At 39.1% G+C, this 20,353-nt stretch overlaps 1 protein-coding gene and 1 non-coding gene across 2 annotated transcripts; one reads left to right on the forward strand and one right to left on the reverse strand.

The window, feature by feature from the left end:
* Positions 1–3,104: 3,104 nt before the first annotated feature.
* Trnan-auu (transfer RNA asparagine (anticodon AUU)) lies at positions 3,105–3,177 on the forward strand. The gene has a single exon. It is a non-coding gene; the product is annotated as a tRNA-Asn (tRNA).
* An 813-nt stretch (positions 3,178–3,990) lies between these two features.
* LOC134752822 (uncharacterized) lies at positions 3,991–17,743 on the reverse strand. The gene is made up of 9 exons (XM_063688576.1): positions 17,586–17,743; positions 13,279–13,486; positions 12,069–12,378; positions 11,337–11,502; positions 10,932–11,071; positions 9,883–10,015; positions 6,598–6,819; positions 4,853–5,023; positions 3,991–4,166 (listed from the first exon to the last, which is right to left on the reverse strand). Exons 1-9 carry the CDS (start codon positions 17,697–17,699, stop codon positions 4,044–4,046), a joined length of 1,587 nt encoding a protein of 528 aa, XP_063544646.1. The 5' UTR covers positions 17,700–17,743; the 3' UTR covers positions 3,991–4,043.
* Positions 17,744–20,353: the final 2,610 nt, after the last annotated feature.

Below are 20,353 nucleotides of genomic sequence, written 5' to 3' on the forward strand. Positions count from 1 at the left end.
AAAATCAGCGTCACGTAGTGTGTTCTAGGATTCACTTCGGGACATTAAGCTGAGTGAGGACCTTTTATGTATACCTAGGACAAACAGTCCAGTTAGGTAGATCTAACTTCGAGAAAGAGGTCACTCGTCGAATCCGACTCGGTTGGGCAGCGTTCGGGAAGCTCCACAGTATCTTTTCGCCCAAATTGCCGCAGTGTCTTAAGTCATAAGTCTTTGACCAGTGTGTGTTGCCAGTGATGACATACGGATCTGAGACGTGGGCGCTAACGATGGGCCTCATAAGAAGGCTCAAGGTCACGCAAAGGGCAATGGAGAGAGCTATGCTCGGGGTTTCTCTGCGTGATAGAGTCAGAAATGATGATATCCGCAGTAGAACTAGGGTCACCGACATTGCTCGCAGAATTGCAAACCTTAAGTGGCAGTGGGCGGGGCACATTGCTCGCAGAACTGATGGCCGGTGGGGCCGGAAGGTTCTGGAGTGGCGTCCGCGTACCGGAAGACGAACTGCCGGTAGGCCTCCAACGAGATGGAGCGACGACCTGGTGAAGGTCGCGGGAATTCGGTGGTTGCGAGCGGCACAGGATCGGTCGGAGTGGCGAGCCTTGGGGGAGGCCTATGTCCAGCAGTGGACGTCTATCGGCTGACATGATGATGATGATGAGGATCTTTTAGCACAATTCTGTTCGTCTATACGTATAGACCACAAAGAGTATACTCTAAAATCTCTAAATGAATCAATGTTTTGTGTTCTTTTTTTGTGCTAATAAATATTTCTTATTCTTATTCTATGCTATCTATTCTCTTTGGAAATGGTGTAGGTATTCCCTACGGCTGTGTACGATCAGAAAATAAAATAAAAAGCTTATATTACGAATTTTAGCGTCCCCGTCTGGATAGTCATCGCTTGGGTTGTTATCCCGTGGGCGTTGTGTGTTGGTAGCCGAAAATGAGAGCGCCAAAATCACAAGCAATTTCATCATGGCTGTAGATGCTCTAATGAAATAAGTTTTGATTATGTTTCCTGATAGATACATTATGTATGAAAAATTGATTTTATACCATTTGAGATTTTAATTGAAAATCTTTCTCGTGTCGTTAAATTGAGTTCGATTTCATCCTAATTTGATACGCCAATGAATAGGGTATTTGACAATTTTTAGGGTTCCGTACCCAAAGGGTAAAAACGGGACCCTATTACTAAGACTCCGCTGTCCGTCCGTCCGTCTGTCACCAGGCTGTATCTACCGTGCTAGCTAGACAGTTGAAATTTTCACAAATGAAGTATTTCTGTTGCCGCTATAACAAGAAATACCAAAACAGAATGAAATAAATATTTAAGTGGGGCTCCCATACATCAAACGTGATTTTTTTGTCGTTTTTTGCGTAATGGTACGGAACCCTTCGTGCGCGAGTCCGACTCGCACTTGGCCGGTTTTTATTAATGTTATCAATCGATCAGGTTTGTTTTGAGGATCAAATGTCTATATGGAATCCATTGCGTCAAAGCAAAGAATTATTAATTTTGGTTTGGTTAAGGGGCTACCTGAGGTTTTCATCGATTTTTGACAAGTTTTGAATCGTATCTCCTACTTTTGCACTACATATAGAATTATAAGACAAGCGGCTATCGGTTCTTCAATCTTTTATCTCCATTTTTGTCTACCGGATTGTGAAAAAAATGAATACTTATTTATTTATGATTGTTTTAAACATTGTCTAAAAAAACACTTTTTTCGTATCTCGATTGCTGTGAAAGATCTTACTTATACGAAATCTACATATTTGGGTTCGTCTTAGACGTCTCTAAAAATTTGTCTAAGGTTTTAATTTTAAACTAATTAACAAAAGTTATGGCCAGAAAACCAGTTTTTTGGCCTAAAATTGTTCAACTTTGATGCCAAATATTTCGAAAACAATGAACTTTGAAGTAAATATGGGATACTATATTGCCAAAATCCGTTGCTGTTAATATGATAAGCTACAAAAAACATTAGAAAACTAAGGGATTCAAATCGAAGGTCATGGGGCATGGGATCCCCTTAATATTTTCATTGTATTTCTAAGCAAAATTTAACACAATATACATCTTATGCTAACCACCGTTTAAATATTCGCCCGTATTGTATTTTCACACTGTATTGTACAGTCGAAGGCAAAAATATCGCTCCAGACAAATGGCTCAAAAATAAGTGAACACGACTTTATTGTCTAAGGCATCTAAGGTGTAAGAGCGTACACATATTTTTGAAACTTTGGGAATGTACATATATTTATGCCCTTGACTGTACCTTTAGGCAACTCAAAAGACCAACTTAAAAGGTTACAGGAAAAAAGGGAGAACGAAGTAAAAACAAAAATTTACAAAAAAATATTATTTACAAAAAAAATCATTTCACCACACCTGCACTCGTAATGCATGCAATTGTCACTTTTTTTATAACTTTTGTATTATTTTAAATTTCTAAATACAATAATATTCTATTAAATTCTGGCACCTCAAATAAAAAAAAAAATATATATATGTATTTAATGTTTAAAGCTGGTGTTTCCAACTTTCCACACTTCCCCCGAAGTCACCAAAATATTCGTTGCATACAAAAGGCCTTCGGTGGCTTAGTTGGTAGAGCAAGGGGCAGGTGTCCCAGAGCCGGGCGTTTTCTAGAGCGTTTTGACATTGTTCGATCTGATATCGGATAGAAGTAAAATGTAGGTATAAAATGTGTGTTTTTAGGGTTCCGTACCCAAAGGGGACCCTATTATTCCGCTGTCCGTCTGGCCATCTGTCCGTCTGTATTTCATGAACCGTGATAGCTAGGCAGTTGAAAATTTCACAGATGATGTATTTCTGTTGCCGCTATAACAACAAATACTAAAAAGTACGGAACCCTCGGTGCGCGAGTCCGGTTTTTCACCACATCAGCTGGTAAAGACTCTCTTAATTGTTTAAAAACTGATGAGAAATTAATTTTGTATTAAGCAGAAATTTAATGTCTGCGAACGATTCTATTAAACTTAGAATAAATTTAAAAGTGAAAAAATTACTGCCTCGGGTGAGACTTGAACTCGCTATACTACTCACACTCACTCACTTGACTATGGATGAGGTCTTGGTGACTCAGTTGGAAGAGCGCTGAAGTATTAATCCAGAGGCCGTGAGTTCAAGTCTCACCCAAGGCAGTAATTTTTCCACATAATTCTATTCTAAATCTCATTCTCATCTCATTCTCATTCTCATTCTCATTCTCTCATTCTCATAAACTGATGAGAAAGTTGTATTTTATCCACATGTGTGGCAAAGTAAACATGCAAATTTTGAGTTGTTAACTTATGTTGGCTGGTAGAATTGACTTTTAAATGATGATTTTGAAATAGCATTCATTTTGAAATGATCTAGTTTGATTTTGTTCGATATTTTACACTTTTCACCACCACGCCACGCTGCGCAAGCGCTGCGCCGCGACGCTCTGCCGGGCTAGCACATGATTGGCGCAAGAGTATCTCGCCGCGACACAGACTCCCCGTCCTCCTTTAATTCATACAGTTAGTAAAAGACGGGTAGTCTATCTCGCGGCGAGATACTGTCGCGTCAATCATGTACTCGGCCTACAGAAGGGTGCGCGACAGCCGCCACAGTCTCCTGACCGTCGTGGCAGGGAGATGGGACAGTGCACTAATTAGGCACTGGACCTCCCAACATCTTAGTTTAGGTACTAACATAGTAATTTAAGTATATTTGTAACTAACAAAATATGGATTGTATTATCGTCCGAAATAAATGCTTTTTTTATTTTTTTTATTGAGTTTGTGTGGTGTAAATTTTTGTGTTTCACTCGGGGTAAAAATTTGTTTATTCCTCGTGCCTTGAAAATATTTGCACAAGAGGTTAAACAACTTTCTGCATTTATGTTGAACACATTAAAAATACTGCATGACAAAAAAATGTTAATTCAATAAGGACTTCATGCCACAGGACACTTTCTAACAACTATCTTTCTCATAGGGACCGGGCATCCGATATCGGATCGTACAGTGTGAAAGCACTCTTAAAGTTTGCTCTTTTCCTGTGCTAGTTTGCGCAGCTCCCTGCGCAGGATCTTGCCGCTCGGGTTCTTTGGGATATCAGGAACGAATCGTACACCTCCTCGCAGGTGTTTCGGCTTCGAGAGCTGGAAATAAATTAACAATACTTTATCTCATCATGTTCAGCGTTGGAGGTAATGGCGACCAAATGAAAGCAGGGATACTAATAATCTAGGTTTAATGTTTACAGAAGGCTGGTTGGAAAAAAGGATTCTATCTACGTACATGTAGAAGCTTATATAGGTAAGTACAGCGCCACATTATGACTCTACGGATTGGTTATGAACTATTACATATATTGACATAGCTAACTAAGCTTAGAGAGTACTTATGCTAGTACACAAGAGTTTCGGTAGATGTCACCTTAATGAGGTTAATTACATATCATAGGATTGTGGTGCCACCTACCGACGATTGAGAGACTTAATCTATCTAGATTAGGTAAGTAGGTATTTAGGTATGCTAATACCTACTTATCTGTTACTTGTTAAGATAGGTCTTAACACATCATCATCATTGGCCATGACATCTATAGCAGATGATTGTTGCAACGTTGGGTAAAAATCAGGTGTTGCAGGAGGTTTATTGCAGCGTCTGCGATGACTGTCTAGTACCAGAGCGGCATCTGCCACAGCAATCACAAACATGACAAGAGTCCAAGGGAGGAGGTAGCAAGGAAGGAAAGGGAGGAAGGGGGTGGGTAGCAGCGCGGAATCTTTTCTGCCTATAGTTTCAAGTCGTTCAGTGCACGCTTGCGCGGAAGTATACTAACCCTCTCGGCGACGAAAGACTGCAGTTCTTCAGCTGCAGCTTTAGCTCCGGGCTGCAGCGCTACGAACGCGCGCGGCACCTCCCCCGCCTGTGCGTCGGGCACACCCACTACACCTGCATCTCGAACTGCTGGATGCTGCAGCAGAACCGCTTCGATTTCTGCTGGAGCCACCTGCAGTAACGAAGAAAGTTGTATTACGTACATAACAAGTCAAACCGACCACACCAACTTGTGATAGATTGTGGAAGTGCTGCTACGTTAAATTCCTATGAAAATGTAATTTTAGTGGCACCTAGTTGGTGCAGAGTACGCTTAGTGTTCCTATACAATAATTACTCCATAAAATGGTTACCCGAAATCTGGATCATGATTATCTTGGGGACCTTCTGAAATGCCAACCAAGAGTAATCTTTTGTGGCAGCCTTTAAAGATTGTGTGCGGTGGAATCTAAGAACTTCCAGATTCTGTGGAAGTGCTGCTACGTTAAATTCCTATGAAAATGTAATTTTAGTGGCACCTAGTTGGTGCAGAGTACGCTTAGTGTTCCTATACAATAATTACTCCATAAAATGGTTACCCGAAATCTGGATCATGATTATCTTGGGGACCTTCTGAAATGCCAACCAAGAATAATCTTTTGTGGCAGCCTTTAAAGATTGTGTGCGGTGGAATCTAAGAACTTCCAGATTCTGTGGACTGTGGAGTATTCCATGAAATTATTGTTATCTGGTTCGTATTAAACCGTTGTCCACTAAAAACGCGAATTTTTTGAAGATTTGCGGGTACCGCGCCTTGTTTATTACTCATTTGAAACATGGGCTTGTTCAGCTTGCAGTATTCTCTAGCTACCGCGCAGGCTGTCTATCTCTTCAACCCTAACAACTCTGTTAAAGTTTTATTGCTGAACTCAAATGTACTGACCTGAAACCTTTTATACTTGATAAGTTCTTTCGGCTGATCCACAATATAGGAGTTCCTCCAAAATAATGTGCTGTACCCAGTCCTGAAGAAACCTTCAACATCAGTCTTCTTTGCCAACGTAACCTTTCATAACCACGCCGCCTTTTATGCAGCCTTATACCCTCCTTGTGCTCCTTATCATAGCAATAACTCAATTAAATGTTTCCCTGTAGACTTATTCGGGACCTACTGTAATATTGGACATGGATATAGACCATACTATTCCAAGAGGAGAAGCAAATAATGTAATCAGTGTAACTGTAACCATCGCATTCGGTTGAAAATCGCCGGACGGAAATCGTAGCTCCGGGCGTCCAGGCCGCGTAGCCAACACGCCAATCGCTAACGCTCCGTAGCGATCGAAACGCAACTGTCACTGTCGCACTAATATGGAAGAGTGATAGAGAAACACAAAGCGTCTCGTTGTCGAAGCGATAGCGATTGTCACCTTGGCTAGGCCGGCTGTACAGCGTACACTCTTGGCGACGGTCAGTCCAGAGTGAGCTGCGAACGGTCGGGCTAAACTGCCGGCCTAGACAAGGTGACAATCATAGCTTCGCCATCGAATCGTTTTGTGTCTCTCTATCACTCTTCCATATTAGTGTGACAGTGACGGTTGCGTTTGGATTGCTACGTAGCGTTAGCGATTGGCATGTTGGCTACGGGGCCTGGAACGAGACCAGAAGGGTCACTGAACATAGTAAGGCGTGGCGCGGGCTTGTGAAGGCTATCTCTGCACCACTGGGGTGCCATAAGACAGCAACATGTGTGATGTAAATACTAACCTGGAATCCTTTATATTTAATAAGCTCCTTTAGTCGATCCACGATGTAGAAATTCCCCTCTTCATCATAATACGCCACGTCTCCAGTCCTGAAGAATCCTTCATCATCAAAATCATCCTTTCGGTCCTTGCCGATGTATCCCTTCATGACCACTCCGCCTTTTACGCAGACCTCGCCTGGCTTGTGAGGTCCGAGGGGCTCCTTGGTTTCTACGTCTACGACCTGGAGATGTAATTAAAAGATTGTTAAAGATAAGATATAAGTTTTTACTGCTTTTATCGCTGACTGCACTTTTCTTTAATTAGGCAAATAAACCTAAAAGAAATTCACATTCATAATATTTTAAGCGACTCAAAGCTTGTTTGCCATTAGATTAAATAAATGAAAATAGGCAATTTATCTCAAACCCAAACTCAATTAGATTGTGTTGTTTTATCAGTGTTCATATGGCCACCTCCTGTGTTCATCATCAGATCGGCTGGATCGGTGGGTGGTGGATGGTGGTGGTGGTGATATTGTTGCCCAACTTTTACACACTTATGTATGTGAAGTTTCAGCCCAATCAAATATTGGGAAGTGGATCTAATTTAGGTTGAAGATTTCACCCGAGCATACATACTTTGCATGTTGTACACTTGTATAAAAGTTCGTAAAAAAGTACCCATGCACCTACCTACTTCATTCGTAAATTGACTAGGGCCAATCGCCGATCAGTTTAAAATAAATAAAAAATAAAAAATAAAAAAAATAAAACACAAGGAAATAATAACAAAAACATAGGTTATGGCAGGTGTCCGACTTCTTTATAAGCCCAGTCTCATTGTCCACCCAAACTTTAATCCATAGACCGGTATACTGTTCACTTTTTCTACAATAGTCCCAATGCCTGCTGCGGCCGGTTCATGGGCGTCTACTGATGCGCCTCTGAACGGGTTCCAGCAGGCGTTCTACATGACATTAAAGCTCTCCAAAGGGCCTCTACGTGTTAGATCTATATCCCCACGCAAGCCTATCAAAAGACCGGGATTTATAGGCCCGTGAAATCCAAAGTGGAAAAACATAGAAAGACGAAAGTGCCACAAAAAATAGTCTCATTTCAGTACCGACTACCGATGAGACCATCAGGTCAAAAGATGACACAAAAAAAATATTTCGGACGATATTACAATCCATATTAAAAGTCGAGAGACGTCGACGAGTCGACAAGAGAAGAAATACAAAACAAAGATAAATAAAATGATAAAGATAAAGTTAACAATAGCGTTAGAATGATGTCATAGTATATAACTAGATATCTAAGTATTACTTGATTTTATCAATTTATGCTCTAATTCTTATCAGATAATCATACCTTGGGGAGTTTATATTATATACAAACAAAGCACATCATAATATGTTATTTCTCCTTTTATTTTAGTTATTCAGCTATTTATTTAAAAGGTGTTAAAGGTTATCTCGAAAATATCTCTCTTTAACGATAATACCGGTTGTTTATCCTCTACTCACGAGTAGGTACATACATTAATCTTTTCTATCTGTACCAGTTTTTGTTATTGTTCCACAAATTGTAGGTTGATGTTGATTCAGTTGAAAGCTGGCGCGGATTTTATACGTTTTTAACAGTTTCATACAAATATCGTGCCAGCTCTTATGAATAAATATTTACCATATAAAGCGTTGTTCTATTGTTGTATCTATTGGCATATATAAAATTACCATGACTGATCTTTCTGTAAAAACTTTTGAGTTTGTAAAAATGTTGGTAGACGGCAATATAGGTCTTGTGTGAAAAATGTTTGACTGCCTCCTAGCCTAATTCTTTGCTATTAAGGGGCCCACCCATTACCAGTCCGCCGGACGATATCGGCCTCAGTTGTTCGGAACTGTAAAATTTTTGTTCTGACAGGCTGATATCGTTTAGTTTTTCATTGGCTACATTATCTATTGTAGGTGATTGTTGCAACGTTAGGTAGGATCGGGTGTTGCGGGGAGGTTAATTGCAACGTCTGCGATGACTAAAGAGTCCTAGAGTCCTATACCAGAGCGGTATCTTCTGCCACAGCAATCACAAACACGATGAGAGTCCAGAGTAGGTCTGGCAGTGCGGAGTCTTTTCTGCCTGAGATTCTCCAACCAGTCCTTTGTCTACACACGCTTTAAGGTCTTGACGCCAGTCGGGTCTCATCTCAGCCTGAGACTTCCAGCCCCACAATACAATACAATACAAATCATCTTTATTCAATTCAATTCAATTCAAGATTTTTATTTCGAATAAAAAAATCCATATTATTGTTAGTACAAGACACAGCAGAACTTATAAATCTATGTTAGTGATAAAAATAAAATAAAAACAAACAAAACAAACATATAAGCTACTTAATTTAAAAGCGGCGTGGTGCGGCTTGCGGCGGTGCGTGCAGCCGCACCCAGCGCGCGCACAAAAGCGAGTCCCCCAGCGCTGCGCCACCACGTTTAGAATACTGTTATTGCACAACCTCAAAAAACATTTACAGAGACGCACACAATACATGAAGACAGAGGTAACAACATTCGGTCTTATCGCTAAAGAGCGATCTCTTTCAACCTTTAGCTACCCCACAACCACCACACACAACGTAATTGCTATTAGTAATCCTACATTAATAACAACAGTGTAAGTGTAACAACAGTGGCATGGCTTGGAAGATGTTGACATTTCTGGTGATGGCCAGGATTCACCACATACCTCAGCACTTCCATTATATTCTATTAATAGACCTACCTTAATGACAACAGTGTAGGTAGCTTCACCCACACACCTCGGCATGGCTGAGAAGATGTTCTAGTTACTGGTGATGGCCAGGGTTCACCACATACCTCAGCACTTCCATTATATTCTATTAATAGACCTACCTTAATGACAACAGTGTAGGTAGCTTCACCCACACACCCCGACATGGCTGAGAAGATGTTCTAGTTACTGGTGATGGCCAGGGTTCACCACATACCTCAGCACTTCCATTATATTCTATTAATAGACCTACCTTAATGACAACAGTGTAGGTAGCTTCACCCACACACCCCGACATGGCTGAGAAGATGTTCTAGTTACTGGTGATGGCCAGGGTTCACCACATACCTCAGCACTTCCATTATATTCTATTAATAGACCTACCTTAATGACAATAGTGTAAGTAGCTCCACCCACACACCCAGGCATGGCACGGAAGATGTTTACATTTCTGGTGATAGCCAGGGTTCACCACATACCTCAGCACTTACATTATGTTCTATTAATAGACCTACCTTAATGATAATAGTGTAAGTAGCTCCACCCACACACTTTGGCAAGGGTTGAGAGATGTTCACGTTTCTGGTGATAGCCAAAGTGCACTCCGTCATGCCGTAGGCTTGGAGAACTGGCATTGCGTTTGGGAAACTGAAATTTCAATCAATCATTTATTGCCCGACTATGGTAAAATAAGGAATGATAATGAAAACTTTGTATACCACCTGTTTTGTACCCTTATTTATACAAATAAATATATTTGATTGATTGATTGATTGATTGATTGCACCATGGTGAAAAACAAGAGTTGTTACAGCATTTATACAAGTACCACATACCCTATTAAAAGGGTATGATGATAATTTGTCAAATTGTTGTTTATCATTTTTAGTTTTTTACAATTTTTACAAAGTAAATACGTGTACGCAAAACGCTGTTTATTATGTTATAAATTGGTTTGCAGGCTTTATATACTAAATATAATTTGTCTGGTTGACGTAACTGGTGACCGAAGAGCTGGCGGCTTTCTCGCACAACGTATCAGCATTGCGATACAGCGAGGAAATGCCGCCAGCATCCTTGGTACAATGCCTCAAGGGCCTATTTTAGATTTAAGCTAGTTATTAATTTCGTTTACGTAGTACCACTGTATATATCTTGTATGTAAATAAATACTTCATTTAATATCATTTGATATTTCCCAGTGGCTTTTCGGTGAAGGAAAACATCGCGAGGAAACCGGACTAATCCCAGCAAGGCCTAGTTTCCCTCTGGGTTGGAAGGTCAGATGGCAGTCGCTTTCGTAAAAACTAGTGCCTAAGCAAATTCTTGGGATTAGTTGCCAAGCGGACCCCAGGCTCCTATGAGCTGTGGCAAAAATTATGAGATGAAATTGGTTTGCAATGCATACTATAGAATGTATAATGTATATGTTGTGAATGTATGTATGTATGTATAGGTATGTGTGTCGCGCGAGTGACTAAAACAAGTGAGTCTAAACCGTGAAATTATTTAATGTTAGTATGTCTCACAACAGTTTAAATTCGATTAATGTATAGAAACTTACATTTTCTGTACAGCGTTGCTGATTTCATTGCTCAATGGCGCAGCCCCACAGATAATCACCATGACTGAGCTGAGGTCGTATTTGATATCCGTCTTTGTTAACGCCACTAATATAGGGGGCACCACTGGCGCTACTGTTATCTGGAATAACCAAAGTTATTTATAATAAATAAGTAAAGCTTTTAATTTTTATCAACGTTATTTTATATTTTTCATTTTTTATTTTCTATTTTTGTTTTTGTAATTTTTGTAATGTGGTAAAATATGGGTTTGTAAGACCTGAAATAAATAATTTTTTATTTTTTAAAGTATTAAGAGCAAGTGCTTAGAAGTGTAAATGGCCCAGTGAAGTAAAGGTTGCGAGACTTGCGAGTCCCTGTGCCATGTTTTCAAAAATGTAACTGACCTTATATTTCTCAATGGTCCTCAAAAACAGATCCATCTCGAATCTCGGCAGGAACACAATAGTCCTCCCCTGAGAGAGCCCCACTAGTCCGGCCATGAGTCCCAGCGCGTGGAACCATGGGTTTACGTTTAAGACTATGGGTTTGAACGGCGGTTCCACCATGGGACTGAAACAGTTCATCATTGTTATTTGTTTAATAGGTACATTTGTACAAAAAATACTGGTAATATTTTCTTCTATCAGTAAAATCTTAAGTCCCCGGCAAGCTCGGCCGAATTGCATCTTCCCATACAAACTTACTTCCGCTCTCATTCTAAAACTACGTGTTGGATTGTAATGAAACTTAGTTATGCGCATCCAATCACATGGGGTGTATCTAGGTCTGTAATTAGTTTATATAGCTCCAGTTTATAAAACAAACGAAATAGAGCAAAAACAAGTTTTCTATGAAAAACTTAAATTAGCTGTATTTTTTTAACTATGGTATCTGAAGCACATAAACTAATTACAGACATAGATATACTTTATCCTATTGTAAGTACAAAGTTTCAGAGCAATCTAGCTAGTCGTTTTTAAAATGAGAGCGGAATTATGTTTGTATGGAGAACCGAGCTTGCCGGGGACACTTAAATGAGAATTATATGACCCCTTTTTTGCACGTGCGGTTTTACTTAACAATAGACAAAGGATAAGCCGTTCGGGGCCAGCTACAAATCGGACGACTATACTTACTGGCATAAAGTATTCAAGCAGTTTAAGTGCGTCAACATAACTCCTTTTGGCAAGCCTGTTGTACCCGAAGAATATAAAATAAACGCCAAATCTTCTAGTCCGTTTACATCAGTTGCCACGAAATCATCAAAATTCACATTCTTCTTAAAAATTAAGTCATTGTAAGAAACCTCTTTAGAGTTGTCACCGTAGACTATAATTTTTTTAAGGTGTCGAATAGATTTAAATGTTTTTTCGTGAGGTTTGAAGGCGGTTTCGGAGCAGATGATGAATTTTGGCTTTGATATTCCTAATACGTGGGTTATTTCACCTGAAAGTAAAAGAAGACTTCTTAAAATGTTGCCTGGCTAAGGTTAATGTGGCGAAGACCGTCATAGGGCAAGAACTATCGTATTTATAAGTATAAGTATACAATCGAGGACATTAGCGGTGAACCACCTTAAGGGCAAAAATCGTTTAAACGTCTTGTAGGCGGTCAGGCGATATCATAAATGTAATGACCATGCATGGCACTTAAAAATGTAAAAACGGCTAGCTCAGGTAAAGTTTATTGCAGTCCATTGTCTTGTGACGGCCGGCATTTGCAAACTAAGATAAGGAATCCAAAATGCATCCTAATTGGTGCATGCATCTTTATGGGGAGGCGAAGCTTAGCCTAAACAAGAAAAATAGTAAATTTTTACTTTTACTTGTCTCATTACCTGTTTTTACCCTTTCCATTATTAAGATCATGGATTCTATACCATCCATAGCTGAAAGCGGTTGCAAAAGAACAATTCTGCCATAAGAGATTGGCATCCTTTCTATACCATCCATAATTAAGATAAAGAATCCTAAATGCATCGTAATTGGTTATCTCTATTGGCGAGTTTAGCTCGCTCGTAAGGATAGAGGTAAGTTTGGTTCACCGGCAATGTCCCCGATGGTACGTCGTTCAAACACAGTCAGAAAGGAAGAGCTTCACTTCACTTTTCTGCTCTAACGACCTTCTGTAAGTGGCGGTCTTCTCCACCACTAGTCAGACCAAGCTAAGTCTGCACCGATTTGACTATAGTTCTCTCTCTGTGACACCTACCTGCGGTGGGCGGCGTCAGGTATCTTGTTTACTTGTTCCGCGCGCAGCGAGTTTTTAAATCAATAGTGGCACGTCCACACTTTGCCGCTGCCGTTAAAATTTAAAATATAGTGAATAGTAAAATTTGTAAATTACCTTTTGTATAATTCATATTGATAGTAGTCAAAATAGCTCCTGACAAAACAGTTCCTATAACAGAACTCCAAAACTCGACGCGATTCTCTGAGCACAGCCCTACCACGTCTCCCTTTCTAACCCCCATGTGTGTGAGGGAGACAGCTAGATTCATGGACTGCTGAGCTATCTGTCCTAGGGTTGTGATTTCGTGGGTTTGGCCATTTATCTGAAAATAGAATATTTTAGAAGTTATGGTATTTGAAAAGGAAGAATATATGACAAACTGTGAAATTTTGATTGGTCAAGAAAGAGTAGAACAAGTGAAAGAGTTTGTGTATCTGGGAACATTATTCACTAGGAACGGTAAGCATGATAAAGATATTGAAAGGAGAGTGAGTGCTGGAAATCGCGTGAATGGGGCACTTAACGCTTTTATGAGCAGCCAGAAGGTGTCGCAAAAGGCACGGTTGGCTGTGCATAGAGGGGTGCTGGTGCCTACACTTATGTATGGTAGCGAAAGTTGGGTATGGCAGAAGAGGCATCAGAGCCAAGTGAATGCAGTGGAAATGAGAGCGTTGAGAAGTGTGTGTGGTGTGAGATTACAAGATAGAATTAGGAACAGTGTGATAAGGGAAAAGTGTGGACTGAGCGAAGATGTAGTGACAAAAATTGAGAAAGGTATGTTGAGATGGTTTGGACACGTGGAAAGAATGAGTGAAAGAAGGCTAACAAAGAGAGTGTACAAGGGAGAGGTAGAAACGGGAGTTGGAAGGGGCAGACCTCGGCGGACTTTCTCTGATCAGATCGGGGAAATCCTGAAGAAAGGCCAGGTCAAGAGCACCCTAAACCGGCGAGCGTGTATGAGGAATGTTATGAAAGTGAAGGAAGCGAAAGAGGTATGTCAGGATCGTAGCAAGTGGAAATCCGTGGTCTGCCTACCCCTCCGGGAAATAGGCGTGATTATATGTATGTGTATGTATGTATGTAGAATATTTTTTATAGTGTGAGGTCCGAGTAATAATTTTTAACCTGATTTAAACTTTACATTATTACATAGGTACTTTATAGAACATGACAGCTGCGATGACAAACGATAAAAGCGCAGCCATTATAGACCCTTTGGCAAAGTTGCACATGATAGGCAATGTTGAGTACATTGCCTATCATGTGCAACTACAATGGTGCTAATCATTGGATAGTCCTATTTGTATTTTTACAGATCTGGTGCTCTGTTAAGGGGCCCACAGACTATCAGTCCGCCGAACGATATCGGCCTGTCAGTTGTTCGGAGCTGTCAAATTTTTGTTCTGACAGGCCGATATCGTCCGGCGGACTGATAGTCAGTGGGCCCCTTTACGAGTTACGGCACCCTGTGCTATAATAAGCACATTACGTAACTATTATATTTTGCAATATAAATGACATTCAGTCGACATTCCGAACCAGTTCTAAATAATAAACCTGAATACAATCATGGACCTTTGACCGCAACAGCATAATAATATATTTGTATAAATATACGAATTTACAATTCACATATAGGTAATGTTAATAACGCCACCCCAAAGGCGTGTATACATAAGGGAAGGAATGGAAAGATTTGCAAGGTTCTAGTAGGCTTCCGTAGCTGATTTGGTTAAGAGCAACCATAGAGTAACTTATACTAGAGCGGTACTGTCATAGTAAATTTTGTAACCCCAGTAAATTCACTGCCATCTGTCGACACACTTTAAAACTAAAAATAAATATTTATAAAAATACGATAAAACGTATTTAAATATGGATAAATGTTTTTTTTATTTGCATTAATTATTTTTATATGTTTTTGACCCATGTTCTTTCACTGGTATGCGTTAAAATTATAAATAACAAACGAAACAGTCAACGCCCTCTATACGAGTGTAGGCCAAAACTAGTGGCGCCATCTGATCGAGAATCAAATTTTCGTGATTTTCGAGGCACGTTTTTTCCTTAGACTGTATCCATCTATTACGGAGTTATATCTATCTTTGGAGCAACGCACGGATTGCGGAGGTTGCGGGTTCAAATCCTGCCGGAAGTGTAATTTTTTCCATTTGTTCCTTTAATATAAAATTTGGAGTATCGCTCGCAGACGTATCTGCATGTAAAAAAAAATAATGTTAATAAGTTTTATATTTAATTTTAGCGACGAGCTCTAAACAAAATTGACACTACATCAACGTTAATTTTGTATGAGATCTATTATTTTCATATATGTATATAATTTGGATCTGATACGCAATAATGTGTCAACCCACATCCATTTAGCAATAAGATGTCAACTCAAAAAAAAATTACACTTAAAGTTGACATTTTATTGAAAAATTAATGTGGAACACTGATTTCAACTTTCACGATTTTTACTCATTATTATTTACAACGACGGGACTTAATCGCGTCGTTGCATCGTGTCGGCGTCGTGGTCTCGGAGAAGACCACGGGGACAACGCCGTCCTCGAAACGTCGGAGGTAAATTTAAAACTTATTTTACGCGATTAAGTCCCGTCGTTGTAAATAATAATAAATTAATGTGGGTTGACACATTTTTGCTAAACAGCATCCATTTACAAATTAAGTAATTACTAAATTATTCGTATTTATTTTGTAAATAAGCTAGGTATAGTGGGCCGTTTTAACATTTTACAAATTATTATATCATACAACAACAATATAATTATCAAACAAGAATAGTAAATAAAAGTAAGCATGATAATAATAAAATTGTTATCGGACACTACGCAGTTTTAATCGCGACTAATAATAGGTATAAGTAAATTGCGATAGTAACTGTCTGTATGTTACCTCTTCTCGCTTATACCACTGAAACCATTTAGTTTAAGTAGTACGGAACCCTCGGTGGGCGAGTCCGACTCGCACTTGTCCGGTTTTTTATTAATCATCATCATTCTACGTAGTACAAAGTCGCGGGTAGACACTAGTAAAGAAATGTGCCATTTTCAATCAAAAGGGTACTTATTGTCGGTTAATAAGGCGCTATTTCCATATAGCTTCAATTTGAAATCAACCTTGTTGACAAGCGACAATGTGGTACCTTTTGGTTGAAAATGTCACAAATAATCAACAAGCATGACTAGGTACTTATTACACATTATTTACTTTAACACTATCTGTTTGATTTGTCACCTCTTGTTTACTTTGAACTCTTCGAAAGGAAAAATAACTACAGATCAACTTTGAAGCAGAGCCCATTTCTCGAACGGTGTTAGACTAATATTATTAGTGCCATTTTCAACCAGAAGGGTACTTATTGTCGCTTGTCAGTAAGGCGCTATTTCCATATAGCTTCAATTAGAAATCAACCTTATCGACAACCGACAATGTGGTACCTTTTGGTTGAAAACGTCACTATAGTCCACGAATTGTTAAGTCGTATGGGTTACCATTTCCACGAAATAAGTAATAGTATTCCATGGCTACACACTAATAGTATTAGTCTGATAACAGTTTTGAATGATTCACGGTTAGTTTCACTAGACTTATATTGATCGGGACACATCGGGATATGGACCTGAGTCGTAACTGCGTCGAAATATCGGGAGCTCAAAAACGATACAAATGGTAATTACTAATCACGGTCCAAATCCCGGTCATTATAATTCTAGTGAAACTAACCGTGAATCAAAGAGGATATAATAGGATAGAGCGGTACTGTCATAGTAAATTTTGTAACCTCAGTAAATTCACTGCCATCTATCGACACACTTTAAAACTAAAAATGAAGATTTATAAAAATACGATAACATGTATTTAAATATGGATAAATTATTGTTTTTTATTTGCATTAATTATTTTTATGATTTTGACCCATGTTCTTTCACGGATATGCGTTAAAATTGTTAAATAACAAACGAAACCGTCAACGCCCTCTATACGAGCGTAGGCCAAAGGTAGTGGCGCCATCTGATCGAAAATCAAATTTTCGTGATTATCGAGGCACGTTTTTTCCTTAGACTGTATCCATCTATTGCGGAGTTATATCTATCTTTGACAAAAGGTAATCACTAAATTTACTAATCACGGTTCATATCCCGGTCAATATAATTCCAGTGAAACTAACCGTGAATTGAATGATTTGAGTTCGTAGACCAATAATATTAGTCTAATACCGTTCGAGAAATGGGCCCCTGATTGTATGTATCATGCAACATCAGAATGATACTATAACAGGAAAAACTAGTAACCTACAAACAGCAACACTAAACTGTCCATCTGTGGACCTTATGTCTTTTGTAATAAGATTCACATTGTCAGTTAACAGTCTGGTATCTAACACAAAAACTTACGATTTTTCCATCCTTGAATTCCATTAATCTGTCCAACATATAGTGTCCTAGGTGTAAATGTGATGGCACTTGAATATCAGTAGGTCCGTATACGTAGTTTTTATTTCGTAACATTTTGACTGATAAAAATACGTAGTTATATTTAGCACGTGTTGTTTGTATCACGGTTGGGATGGCACTGAACTCACTGAATTCGGATGTTACGTTTGTGTATGTTGTTTGGCTAGTTCGCGTAATAACATATTTAGTTCTATAAGTGCTATATAGACATAGTATAGGTAAATACAAGTGGTAGACGCGCCCACAGATTATTAACTAGTTACTTCGTGACGCGCCACCGAGCGGTATCATATAAAATTTGGGCAGCATAGGATTACTTATAAATTTCAGTATTTCGCCATCGCCTCCTACCTATGATGCCACCCGGTCGGTGATAAGGACAAAGCATGGCACTATTTTCTCTTTCTCTTATAGGAATCGCAACTATCTTTCTCTATCAAAGAGTTAACAAAGATATGATATATACAAACCATTTTTGTATTGCAAAAAAGAGCAGTGCGGAACATATATAATTTAGAGTCACGTGTTTCATTAAGAGAACGTTTCAGAGAAATAAATATACTAACAATGGCATCACAATACATATATGACTGCATATTATATGCTCTAAAAAATGTAGAAACCTTTCAGAAAATGCACAGTGCTAGAAATAATCACAAAATAGCAATAACTAGATCTCGTGTGAAGAGAGTGAAGAAATCTTTTCTAGGACAGTGTATACAGTTCTACAATAAGTTACCAAGGGAGGCACTGGATTTACCATTTCCTGGACTTAAAATAGTACATTTTACAACTAGTGTAAAAAGACATTTCACACGTGTTGTAAACGACGTTTTTTAATACAATTGCGAAAAAATAATAAATTAATATATCATTAGTAGAATCATACCACCAAACCAAACTAAAACCAAAAGTACCTATACAGCCCGCGATACTTGAGCTGCCGCAGCCCGCGATACCTTCATACTCGTGCGCGCCCCGGCCGCGGCCGCCGCGGGCCCGGCGCGGGTTGGTCAACGACACCTCCTCATAACTCATGAGGCCCTGGTACCTGCTCCGCGCTAAATTCAATTTTAACTGCGTTTCGAAAGTATAGTTTGGAACTAAAAAGTAAAAAGCACTAGTTCGAGAAATTGAGCTTCTCGCACGCTACGCAGTCACAAAAAGTACCACTTTTTGAGCACCTGTATTAAAAAATATGTTGAATCTGGTCTACTGCATAAGGCATATTACACAGTCGAAGAGTATATTAATGATAAAGATGCATGGCCTTCTATAAGTAAATGAATAAATTATGAAATGCATTTGTATTGTATTTGAAATTTTAATTGTTAAATTTTGTATTTTGTAAGCTGTTATTTATTTTTTAATTTAGTTGTAATGTACTTTTGACGATTCAAAAGAGATTGTAAAATCCTACTTGATTAAATGAAATTCTAATTCTAATTCTATGGAGTTAAGGAACGTGCATAAACTGTAGGGGGCAGCACAGGTGGCCCCATTTTTGGCGCTAAGTGCTAAATGTCAAGTTTAGTAAGTGTATGTAATGTTTGACGATCATAATAAGAAGATAATAATTTTGACATTGATGCAAATTTATAGTGTAATTTTTATCCTAAAATATATATAAATCTAATCTAATTTAATCTATGCTTCCAATGTCTAATCGTTTTAACCCCAGTAGCATTTATACGTCATTATGACGTCAGCGACGTCATTATGACGTAATAATGCCGTCATTATGACGTCGCTGACGTCATTTTGCTACCTGGGAAGAGAGGTATGGGCACTGTGAATGACATCTCGCTTCGTGTGGTAGGGCACAGGACAGCGGATGTCATTCCAGATCTAGAGCAAAGCCCAACTGGGGAAGTACCTTCACCTTACAGAAAATCGCAGCCAAATAACACTAGACCCTACTCATAGTGTTGTGTTCCTGCCGGTGAGTAAGGTTGCCAGAGCTCGAGGGAGAGGAGTGTTAGGGTCGGCAACGCATGTAACTCCTCTGGAGTTGCAGGCGTACATAGGCTACGGAGACTGCTTAACATCAGGCGGGCCGTATGCTTGTTTGCCACCGACGCAGTATAAAAAAAAATGTAGCCCACAAGATGGCAGAATCTACGATAGACATGACAACATACAGAGTATTATTAGGTAGAGTATTATTCATGTTATCTTAATTGCTAATTAAATGTGATAATTTTGATTAAAATATTAATGTGAAATTAGGAAATGGACAATAAACTAAAGCACTTAATAACACAATTGAAAATTACTTATTCAAAGTATGTTGTAAGTTTACCACAAATTTACAAAATTAAATTAAATTATGACTGCTTACAAAATAACACTACTAAAATTAAACCTACCTAGAAAAAATTAAAATACCTATAACCCTGGCTTCTTGGCAAGGTGCACATCACGCAAGCAGCATTTCCACGCAATGGCAAGCCTCGCGAGAAAGCTGCCCGCGCGAGTCCCCCGTTGCCTCCCTCAACCGCTTTCCAAGCTCCTTGTGGAGCCCGAGTGCACCCCTGCCCCATGGACCCAGTAGAATAGAATAGAAAGTTCTTTATTGTTTATCATTTTTGTTACATACAAATATGTCCGCCAAAGGGGTGTGTCCTTAATGTAATATGTCTTAAAGATCTATACATTTATTTTATGTCGTGTAGCCAATTTACGGCTCACAAGTGGACCCAGTGTCG

The sequence above is a fragment of the Cydia strobilella genome, chromosome 25, assembly GCF_947568885.1.
Source record: "Cydia strobilella chromosome 25, ilCydStro3.1, whole genome shotgun sequence".
In the NCBI taxonomy this organism is placed as follows: domain Eukaryota; kingdom Metazoa; phylum Arthropoda; class Insecta; order Lepidoptera; family Tortricidae; genus Cydia; species Cydia strobilella.

Bases quoted from the DNA above. Each gene is read 5' to 3' on its own strand.
- LOC134752822 (XM_063688576.1), bottom strand. From the start codon at position 17,699: ATGTTACGAAATAAAAACTACGTATACGGACCTACTGATATTCAAGTG. The intron at 5,024-6,597 runs GTTAGTATTTAC...TCGTTACTGCAG, and splicing joins TTAAATATAAAGGATTCCAG to GTGGCTCCAGCAGAAATCGA. The intron at 4,167-4,852 runs GTTAGTATACTT...ATTTATTTCCAG, and splicing joins AGTCTTTCGTCGCCGAGAGG to CTCTCGAAGCCGAAACACCT.